Raw genomic sequence first — 12556 nt, forward strand, 5'->3', positions numbered from 1 at the left:
TTTATTTATATATATATATATATATACTGTAAAAAAACTAACCTAATATTTTTGCATCTGCATTGAGTTTTGAATAGTCATCCCTGCTTACGATATAAAATGGCGCCCACTTGCGTAATTTCTATTCAAATAAAAGCATGTTTAAGTGGAATGAAATATAGTTTAGGCTAGTTTAAGTACATACAAACATTGTTTAAAATAAAATTGAGAAAAAGAAGATTTAAATAGTATTTAACTTGGAAGCAATTAAGAAAAGTCACTTTTAATTATTTCAGGGAAGTGATCTATTTTTAAAAACACAACATCACTTCCCTTAGAAAATGCTATTAAACAACTTGCTCATGTAAAGCAACTGGTAAATGAATATTACCCCATAAAAGGCTTTTAAAACTTCATACTAGGAACTTAATCTCAGTGAATGCTGAAATTGGTGTCTCAATTTTGTGCGCTGGATTGTGCGGGCAAATTACGGGACATTAAAAAGGACTCAAAGCTCCAACCGTTATGGGCAAGACCAAAGCCAAGCTAGAAATCCCACCTTCTCACATAAAAGTCATTCCCCTTTTGTGATATTTTCAGAGGGATTTAAGCAAAAGGGACATTCATGTAATCGTTACAAAAGAGCTTGCAATCATTGCTAGAGAAACTTTTTCTTTATCTATGGAACTAGAAGAATAGTAAAATTTTGCCTTCGAATTCTCCTACAGAGACAAATAATGAAATTCTAGTATTTACTGTTTCGGAATTTTTTATTTGAACTAAAATAAAATGTTCTTTGAATAATTTTTTAAATTAAACTCTAATAAATATTCTATTAATTTTTTTAATTAATAAGTAGCTGGATATTTTTCAAAACTACAAAAGATATAAATTTCTCAATCTGATATTTTTGTAGTTTTTTTTTATCATTTTTATGATATTTATTGGTATGAAATTATAAATAAATAATGATTAATTTCAGTTTTTTAGGCATTTTAATCAAAATTAGCAACCTTGTAATCTTCAGAAAAGAACCTATGATCATTGCTAAAATAACTTTATTTCTACTAAACAAAATATGATAAAACTCCAAATTCTCTTAGTAAGAGAAATAATTAATAAATAATATTTATAATTTTAGCATTTCTTTTATTTAGTTTCCAATAAAATATTTTTCAATACATTATTAAAATCAATCATAACTCAGTTTTCTACTTCTTTCCCCTTATTGAATATATAACTTATTGAAAAAATTTTAGCAGAAAAAAGTTCTGATAAAATTACGGTACTGTATATTAATGATATTTATAGTAACACAATTTTGGTTAATAAAAAGAAAAATACGGTACTTAAACCATTCATTTGGTAATTTTTCCACTCATATGGTAACTATTTCTAGTTTTTCTAGAAATTCTAGTTTTTAAAAGTAGTTCTTATTACCACACATTCAGTAAAAAATACAAAACTGAAAAGGAAATTTAAGTTAATGAATGGTTTTTATGTCATGCTCTGGGGTATACTAATGCTTGATACAATTACCAAATTTACCACATTTTTCAAATTTTATCACATATTATAAGACCATATTTAATTGTTAAATTTACCATGATCATTGTCAAGGCAGATAAAAACTATCGAGCTTTCTGGTGTTCCCACGGAGCTTGAAACATGGTAAATGCTTCCTTATTCTGGTAGTTTTGACCATAGTTCTTCTCAGTGTACTTAACTTGTAGCTGTTTTTATATAGTTTTTAATTCATTCATAACTTATAAAAAAAATTTTGAGGTAGTTATTTTTTCACATTAATAAACTTTGATTAAACGCTTGTGCACTTCGTTTTTTCTGCTTTTTTTTTCAAATTAAAGTAAAGCTAAGTTTTTATAAACATAAATTTGATTCTATGAATTTCAAATATTGACGCTTCCAAGAGATACATATATAAAAACTCAATTCCGTCTTGACTGGGCGTTGTAAATTTTAAATAACGATCAGATCATTCTAAATAACGATCAGACAAATTGTGGTTTCATTTTGAAACCTTTCCCTTTTCCAGTCCCTTTTCGAAAGGGCTACATTCTAGGCCTGCGGTGGTAATTTTCCAGCTTCCCCTTTCCTCAAAGCAGATCTAGAATCCTTCAGTAAATCCTTTTTCAATGATACAATAAATATAACTCCTAGAGTGCCTCAGGCACCAGCTTGTAAACCTAATCTAAAACCTTTCGAGAAAGAAGAAAAATACCGCATTCATTAACTTAACTTGATAAGAAAACGGCTCGTCATTAAACGGTCCTCTATTATTTCAAAGGATCAAACTATACAAATAAAAACATGCCTTAAAACCTTGTGTTTTATTCAGTTTTGTAAGGTTTTAAGATTGCATATTTCAAATCAAAAGTTAAAACTTTATGAAGATGAATAAAATGAGTGCAAAATTTGTAGTTATATTCGAGTGCAGCAAAATTAATTAAAAGTAAGGTTAAAAATCTGATTTCAATATATTTTTATCTTTTGTTATAAGAGACATGGTAATTTATGTATCCTTATGGTAATTTAATTTGAATATGAAATAATCTGTTTAGTTACCCATCCTGTAAATCATTTGTTGTTATTATCACCGATTTACGCTTTCATTAATGTTTCCATTAATTTCTAAAGGGAAAATTTCGATAAGAAAATACGAAACCTTCCACGGTTAGCATGACGACAAGGTGACTCTAGTCCATGATCCGCCTACCACTGAGGATATTTTATGCCAGCACTGTGGTCAGTGCGAGCCGAGGGTGGAATTCGCATCGATCAGGGATTCGAATCCGCGTTACCTCATTGGGAAGTGAGCTCTCCTTCCCCTGAGCCACCACAGTTCCGACATCACTACTTATTTATTTGTAAATAGCTAAGAAATACCACAGAATTGGTTAATTTGATTTTGTATTATCCACGCAGATAAGATATTTCCTAGTGTTCGCCTTTACATTTTAATATATTTTTAGAATTCTTAACGGTTATGAAATGAAAAATTATGCATTATTAAAAAAGCAGGCCACCCTTAAAAAAGTAATAATAAATAAATAAATAAAGGAGAGACATAACAACTCGACTGGTTTTTTTTAATTTTTTTTTTATCGGGCTTTCAGATTTATTGGGTTTTTAAAATATTACATAGAGTAACTCTTTTTGGGTTTAAATCTTAATTTTTACTTCCAAAAAGAGGAATTTTAGTTTAAAAGTAAACATTCACAGAAAAATAATAATTCAATAATTCAATTAAATAGAAAATATCTTAAACTTCAGTGTAGTGGCTACCATCTTTTCCTGTAAGTATTAATAAAAGTTTCGTAATTTATTTCCTTCTATTGCCAGAGATAAAATCAGAACACAGTTACTGTGAAGTCACAGTTACTGTCTTTGTTAGATTGTATTCTATTGTTTTTGAAATTCACACAACAATTTACTTTCCTTTTAAATTTTTTTGTGAGTATTAAAAACTCGAACTGGTTTCGGTGTTTTAAACCAATTTTTTCTCACACAGATATAGACAGATTTTTTGTTTTTACATCTTCTAAATAAAAAGTTGTGATCTCTAAGGAGTTTAGTTTCTTTTACTTTATCGGAAAAGGATTCTAAAAATATATATTCAGAGTGGTGATGGCGAAATACCCTGCATAGGAATTTGAAATGTTTTAGATCGGAACATAAATGATAAATTCATTAAAAAACCATCTTTTAGTTATACAGCACTATAAGTTCCCAAAAATGAAAAAAAAATAATAATAGAAGAACTAAACCATTTGAAAACGTTACGGGAAAAAATTATTTAGAAAATTTTTTTTTTCTCAGAAAACGTGTCTTATTTTTCTCGAAAGCGTCTAAACAATTATGAAACTTAAAACTATGTAATTGAATTCATAATAAAAAAAATAATTAAACATCAGTGAATGAAATCAACAATAAAAGCAGGGAACAATAAATATAATTTAATTGTGAAAATATAAATTGAACAAAAACAATAATAAAACTAAAATACATTAAATCTTACAGTCCGTGAGCTTCAAGAAAATAACTTTATCACATTTAGCAACTACAATACCGTTCATTAACTAAAATCACTTTATTTATTGCACTCATAAAACCCTTAATACAACTCAATTCGTTTTATTTGATTTTGCTAACTTTAAAAATGAATCAATTCGCAAATAGCAATTAAAGGTGTATATTTTCCTCATTACTAAATTGCTGCTTCACCTTCAGTGATTCTTGCGAAATTTTATCTTTCTTTGCGAGATGATACTGAATGCGGGTACTTCGGCTTTTGAAGTAGAATTAATCAAACATATATTACTTTCAGACTATCTAGATTAAAATTCTTCATGCTTCTAAAGATATATCGAAGCCCGTTTGTTTTTAATCATGTTATGGGGTGGTTTTCCCCTTTCTGCTGTTTGATATTGGATCCGCAGTCTATGTATTTCTCCGAACTCAAAAGAAAAAGTGATTATTTTAAGAAAAACTAATATGTATACGTCATTAAAGTTTAATTTTATTTTACAACTGGAGCGTTGCTGACATAATTAGAAAATATTGGATTTATTTAAAAAGAAACGATATTCATTCAACGAATTATCTTAATATATTAAAAAAAAAAGTAAAAAGAAAGTTTTTTTTTTATTTTGCTTGAAGAAGATTTTTGTAAAACAATTTTATTTTCATTTCTATAAAATTCTTTTTGAGGTATTTGCAAATTTTATAAGACATAACTGTGTTAGAAATAAATTACATGATTTTTCAAAATTAGTCTTTATGTTTAAAAGTTAATTACCAATATGTTTACAATTTGTATCAATTTTAGTCCTCTATTTAAATTAATTGCATTTATTAGAAATGCAACATTATTTCAAATTATAAATGTAACATTATTTTGGACAAGCCCATAGCATATATTGATTTTATACTACAGTTAGAGAGTTGCTGAAATTATTAAAAGACATGATTTATTTAAAAAACTATATACATTCATCGAATAATTTTAAATAATAAAAAAATAAATGTGTAAGAATTATTTAATACGTTTGATGAAGATTTTTGTAAAATAATTTTACTTATATTTTAATGAAACTCATAAGATTACATATGAGTATTTTACTAGACATAATATAATGTAGACTAGTTAAAAGTAAATTACTCCTTGCAAAGTTAATTTTTACATTTAAATGTTAATAGTACCATAATTCTAGATAATAAAATCAAAATATAAGGTGTTTAAACTATTCATTAGGTAATTTCTCACTGAAAGCAAATAGCCTAGATACTATACTCGGGAATTCTATTATCCTTTGAGTTAGTTTAAAAGTTTCAAGAAAAAGAAGGTAAACTTTATTGTTTTAAATTCATAAACATGGATGATGGTAATTGGGTAATAAAATGAAGTCCTGATATTGAAACATTGTTTGCAACTTTTAAATTTTATTTGAAAATTAAAAAATACTAATATAAATAATTTATTTGGACGTTTTAATTCTTTAATAAAGGAATAACTGCTAACACTACATTTATTGCAAACGCTACATCTCATTGAATAGCTGCTAACACTACATTTATATAAAAGTTCAAAATTTCAAACGGCTATCAGCAATGCCATATATTTCATTTCTTCCACTAAGTCTAATAAATTATTAAAGCCATCTTACTAATCTACTACTGAAATTCTTGTTAGCATAACCTACCAAGCTATTATAATTGTTAAATCTCTGCTGACGTTTGAAGTGTAGATTAATTTACCCCTTCCACCAGATCTAGTGAAATCGATACTTGGATAACACTTATCAGCCTTAGTTATTAAACTATTTATGCTGATTGCAAAATCTTGGAAATGGAACAAGCATTTAAAGAGCGGCAACTAAGGATTTGCCACCAGTCTAGTTGATTAGAGTTGGGAGGACTATCTCTATGGGATCGGATTCATGTCGTCTTTATTCTGTTGCAACGATTTCGCCTGTCCTACAATTAATAACAACCGCTAGAACACAGTCCAGTCCCTGAAGGATTGTCCACGCGAAAGGGTAATGACAGACCTTTCGCAAGCACTTTCCATTTGGGCTGCGAGAATTGCAGATTATGTCCTTTCTACGGGATAGCTTAGCCGGTAATAAGCTCTCCTGACGTTTGCCCTTGTAATGAGCTCCAAGTACCGTATTCTGGATCGCATTGGGAATATTGTGCCTCGCTTCAACTTTAACTTATTGTTCGCTATCGGAGGTCCAATTTTCACCGTTAAATGCATCGGTTTCGTATGCTAAACGTCCGTTCACACTGACCACTTCAAACATTCACCGCCTCTTTGAGATGGCTATTCTCTTTACATAGATATCTGAATTGATTTCTAGCTATTCACATTTCTAATTGTTTCCTTCTCTTTATCTAGTTCATTTAAAATAAGATGGTGAATTGAATGAATAAGTGTTATATTCATTTATATTTTGTCAAAACTGATTTAGTTTTATTCTTTATTTATTTATAAGATTGTTTTTATTGCATCTTACTTATTTTATGCTTTTAAATATTTTTTTTTCTAAAGACAAGACAACTAAGTTAAATATAAACTATTAATTCCAAATAAGGAAATTATAATGCTAGAAATGTAACAAAAATGTTTTTCTAACGTTACATTATTATGCAGTTGAAGATGCATCGTGCATTTAAAAAAAAAAGCACAAAATTTTGTGTTTAAAAGTACGTTATGATCAACATTATCTGTACATGTATGTTTAAAAGAAAATCTTTTGTTTATTTGCGAAATTTAAAATCCTTTTATGGGAGAAAGTAAGCTTTTAAACAGCTTTTTACTGTTGATAGTTTTTGTTAATGAAATTCATGCACACAAATGTCTCTTAGCTACCTTCTTCAACTAGTTCATCAAAGTCTATAAAATTTTAAAATTAAAGACAATTTTTATTAACAAGAATTTTTCAATTATTTAATATTACACAATACGGCATAAATGATTGTGATGACATTATATTTATGATAATTAATAATATTAAGGTTTTTGATAATAATAATTTTGGAATGAGGTTAATAAATGCAGTGATGAAGAAATACAATAATTGATGGAATAAAAGAATATATTTTTATTTTAAGTGTAATTGATTGGAATAATCGAAAGTTACCTTTTTCTGTTTCATTTTTAAATGAAGGCCAAAAAGGTAAATATATATCAAACAAAATATTTAGAGTCATGCGCAAATTTTTTTAATATTTTGAGCTTGCTATGAGCCTTGAAAATTGGCATGCTGTAATGAAGCCAAATGGCGATGCTTTTTTGAGCTGTGGATCGAGTAGGTAGAGTAATTTTGAAAGGCGAATATTAGCCAAAAATGGATAACTTCTTAAATTATAATGGGTAAATGCCTTCATTAGAAGTACTCGGTTAACGAAGTTAAAAATTAAACAAGTAGAAGGAAATGGGCAAGGTCTTATTGAAATGTAGAGGCACATTACTGGGTGATTAAAAATTGAATATCTTTTAAGTGAAAGAAAATTAAATGAGTAAATATATAGGATTATAATTTCAATACGACAATAATGATTAATAATGTAATTTTGTTATAGGAGGAAGAAGGTCAAAAAACAAATAATGGTATTCACTACAGACTACAGCTGCTGTTCGCAAATGGTAAGTATACTATGCTATTTTATTTTTTATGTTTAAAAAATACACTAACTTATTTTATCCTTATCTCAAATTTGAATAAATAACTATACATAATTGATTGCTTACAGTAATGTTCGATGAGAAGTTCTCAAATCTATACAAATATTCATTATAATTTCGAATTTCATTTATGAAGCTTTATAAATTAAACTTGATTCAAGTTTTTTAAGATGTTTTTATTATTGTATAACAAGTCATATTTGTTGAACAAAACTCTTAAAAATCTGCTTCAAACTTATTTTTTAGTAATCAACTTTTGTTCATAGAAGGTAGAAAACAAAACGTAGATATACTTGAATCCCTCTTATATAAGTCAAATATATCTACCCAATTAAAATTTTAAAAATATTTTTATTAAGTTATTATAACTATAACTTTTCACGAAATATAAATATTTATCGAAAACTTACTAACATGTTTTAAAGAATAAACAGAAATAGGAATAAAACTGACAATGAAATCTTTCCAATTACTTGAAAAGTACATTTTGAATTTGAATAAATATGTAAAGATCAATAACATTAGATATTTACAAAACACGAAGAATAAGTTTTGCGTCGCCTTCCTTTCACTAAACAGACTTTCTTAATAAAAGCTTCGTTTCTTACACCGTCATTCATTTATTTTGTTCGAAGATACAATTCACGATATCAAAACCTATAAATATTTTAAGGTATATTAAGTTCTTCCCCATCTTCTATACTAATCACCATTTCCAACATCCTATCTTCTTTTCTAGTATTGACTCAAGGCATTTCTTAAGGCATTATACATTCTTTTCTCTCAACCCCCTCGATTGCAGACGATTGAGTAAGTTATGCGATACCACCCCTTACCACCCCTGAAAACGACCCAAGCCGTTTTGCGACAATTTTTGAAACTTTAAATAATTCAACGTTTCGCTACTACTTCTTATCAAATTGAGAAAACGTCATGATGGCGGGGGGATGAATATTAAAAGAGAATGTTCTTCTAGAAGATCATGAGAAACTGGGTGATTTTTCCGTCGCTATCGAATGAAGTAACAATGATAGGGTGCGTGAACAAAGCACTTTTTGAACCATTACCTCTCCTAGGGACACACCCTTTGCTCTGCTTCTACGAGATAGAATGAAGCCTGTTACTTTTGTAGTAATCTAGGGTACAGGTATCGGCAAAATGTCAGACGGTTCACAGTGAAGCCCCATTTGCTGCTTTGCTTTTTTTTCCCCATTCTTTTCGAAACTACTGGTCATGAAAACTCTTGAATAAGAGTCAGCTTATGTTCACTTCGGCGAAATTTTGTTTAAGTAATTGTTTCATTTGCAAAAAGGTGCAATTATTTATAGCAGCGGTTCCCAAATGGTGTTCCGCGTAACCTTAGGGTTCCGTGGAAAGTTCACTGGGGTTCCATAAGTTAATTTTTTTTCCCAATTATGATTTTTCGAAATTTGTAACTATATTTTAATTCAAACGATAATCTATAATTTATTTAATATTTCAGTTAGTTTTGTGAAATTATTTAAGTAAAATATCAATAAAGATAAACATAACAAAATTTAAATAGGTATATATACTTTCTAATAGCTTTATGTTGTTATAGGAAAATGCGAAAACGAAAAGGAATTATGAAAGGAATATGTATTACAAATAATTGTATCAGTATTTATCATCCAACCTTACAATTCAAAAGAAATAACCAAATTAAAGACTGAAGAATTTTTCTCTCTGATGACCATTCTCGCAGTTTATAACAGTTCTTTTTCAAAAACCATAATTCTACTTATTTTATTCAGTTTTAACTTACTCATACGACAAAAACTACTCAACTAGAAACTACTACAGACCTTCAAATTCAGCTGCCAAAAATAAAAACAAATTTTAAGATTGTTTTTGAAAAAAGAATGAAAAAGTTCCTTTTAAATTAGTTCGTAGTCTTTTCTTATTAGTATATTAAAAGTTGCTAACGTTCTTTATTCATGAAGTCGGGGTTCCACTAAGAGAAGCTCAACTATGTAGGGTTCCGTAACCGAGAAAAATTGGAAACCACTGATATATAGAAAGGTAGAGCGTTCATATTTGTAGCAAATGAAAAGGTGATTACAGACAATACATTATGCCTATTCTCTTAAATTTAATTTTTTGTGAAAGTAAACAAGATTATTTATTTTTATACATTTGTTTACGGTTCAAAAACATTCTATATTTGAGCTTTTCTTACTAACCCCTATTTTTGTGTAAATTCTATATTTTTTTATTTAAAACAATAATTTGCAACGCGAATGGGGTGGAGCAACTTAACTACTTACGTTTCCCGCATAAGCTAGTAAAGAGGTTCAACCGGTTCTGTTATATATAATCTGTTCTATTATTCTGTATATGTTTGAGAAATGAAAAACCTCTTCGCGTATTTCAGAACCGGTTTCGTTTATGATCAGAGCAAAAAGGAAGATTATATGAGGACGCTTTAAGCCCTGGCTTTATGATCGGTTAACAGTTAACTTAGCTACTTCATAAAATGAAAATTTTTGTATTAAATTTTTTTTTTCAAATGTAATTGGGGAACTAATCCTTACAAAAATGTTAATATTCCTTCACAATAATTGAAGATTATTTTCTTTTTTTTTCCATAATCACCCACTGAAGTAGATATAATTTTTGAAAAAAATGGGGGAAGATAGTAAAGTATTTGAAATACCTAAATTTGAACTTGATTTTCATGGAAAACTGACTTAAGCCACTTTCAAAATAAACTATTTATAGAGCCCTTTTTCATGCTACCAACTTAATTAAAATTGAAAACGTATGGCAAAAGCTTTGAATCTCATGTACATTAAATATTTGCACGTCGATGCTCTTAGCAACTATGCCATAGTTTCTTTATTAACCTTCCCAATAGTATTAGAAAAATATCTTTTCTCGTTGAGATTTAGAATAATAATATTCATTCAAAATAATAAAAGATTTTTCTTTTCCTAATCACCCACTGAATCAGATATAAATTTAGGGGGAAAAAGGGGGCCAAGACAGTAAAGTAATTGAAAGACTTAAAATTTAGCTTGATCTTCATAGATAACTGATTTAAACCACTTTTTTTTAAAAGAAGCTGTTTATTTATCGAGATTTTTTATATTAACAACTTAATTAAAATTGAAAATCTGTGACAAAAGCTATCACATAAACTATGTATCAATCTCATGTATATTAAATATTTGTAAGGTCGATGCTCTTAGCAACTATGCCATAGATTCTTTAGTAACCTATCCTATAGTATCGGAAAAATATCGTTACTCGTTGAGGATTTAGATTTAGGAGCCGATGAATAAAGAAGATGTGTTGTAAGGGAGCTACAATATAGGCTGTTACCATTAATCCCTTTCTTCTGGTAATACGTTGACCAGGGAATGTTATGGTCATCGGCAGACGGGTGAAGAAAGGTTGTAAACGGGTCTTTATGGGTATCTTTCTTGTAGAAGAACTAGCTCCTCTTGGGGTAGGATTAAATAAATGGCCACTTCCAACTGATCATTCTCTTAAGGACAATACCACCTTTTTTACTATGCTTTCATTCCATATGCTGTTTCACAACTTTTTATGTCCCTTCATTTTTTTTCTTCAAAGTATAATATTCAAACTGTTGATTCAAGTTTTGACTTAAAATATTATAAAATGCATGTTGTCCAACCAACTGCGTTGCAATTTGGTTTTTAACCAAAAAATTCTGAAAATGTTCAAAGCTATGTTATACTAAAACACTGATTGTTTTATTTTTACTTTTAAAGCAAAGAACTATTTGAAAATGTTCAAAGCCATGGTATACTAAAATACTGATTGTTTTATTTTTACTTTCGAAGCAAAGAACTATTTGAATATGTTCCAAGCTATGTTATACTAAAGCAGTATGCTTGTACTATTTAAAAATATTATGGACAACATGTTATCCAAACACTGCATTTCAATTCGCTTTTTTACGGAATGAACTATTTGAAAGTTTTTAAAGCTATGTTTTACTAAAACACTGTTTGTTTTGTTTTAATTTTTGACGTAAAAACTATTTAAAACTACTCAAACTATAAAAATGCTAATATACTGCTTTAGCAGTTATTCAAATCGCAAGTAATGGTAAAGTACTATGACATACATAATTAGGAAAACTATCATATTAATATTATTGCCATTATATAATTTCATATAAGAATATACTAACCAAGTTTCATCTGGCCAACATTCATTAAACTGACTAAGTGTTTAACTGCAAAACTTTGTACAAACCAAGAAAATACTTAATATAATGCTGTTCTTTGTTTTAATAAATGATTAATAAAGAATAATTTTTGTTAAAAATGCTTATTAAAATTTACAAACTAGGAAGATTGGAAATAAAATAATTCCTCAAAATTTAAGCACTGAACTAAGCATTTAAGAAAAATAGGAACCGTGTTTTAAATAAAAATGACGAAAACTAACGAGTATTTTTATGAAATGCAGGGTTTACCAAGCAGCCAAGACTATGACACTTCCAAACAAACATAAACGTTCACTTTTTTTTTGAGGAAAAACTTCAATGAAAATATTATAAAAAGATAGTTCAATAAAATTTTACAATGCAGCTTTAGAGAAAAAGGCGCAAAACTATATTTTAATGACAATTAAAATAGATGCTTGTCGTATAATTTTAAATATCTGTATTATTCGCTAAAGTTGCTAAAACTACGACACCTAAAAGTAAAATAATACACAGAAAAGAAGAAAAAAAGCATGTCTTAGCCGAAAATGATATCCATGTAAAATAATCACGGCAAAGAAAAATTCAATTAAAAATTAAAAAATTAGAAAGAAAAAAACAGTAGTTCTACATACTTGGAACATTATACTAGCATGTGGTGCTGT

At 28.3% G+C, this 12556-nt stretch overlaps 1 protein-coding gene across 2 annotated transcripts in view; it reads left to right on the forward strand.

Annotated features, from left to right (window-relative positions):
• LOC107437109 (EBF transcription factor knot) overlaps positions 1-12556 on the forward strand; it is a 220687-nt gene that overhangs the window by 28325 nt on the left and 179806 nt on the right. For both annotated transcript variants that reach the window (XM_071187401.1, XM_071187402.1), the window contains exon 3: positions 7585-7648. In XM_071187401.1, coding sequence (XP_071043502.1) covers positions 7585-7648 — 64 coding nt within the window. The remainder of the gene's footprint in view (positions 1-7584; positions 7649-12556) is intronic.

The sequence above is a fragment of the Parasteatoda tepidariorum genome, chromosome X1, assembly GCF_043381705.1.
Source record: "Parasteatoda tepidariorum isolate YZ-2023 chromosome X1, CAS_Ptep_4.0, whole genome shotgun sequence".
NCBI lineage: Eukaryota > Metazoa > Arthropoda > Arachnida > Araneae > Theridiidae > Parasteatoda > Parasteatoda tepidariorum.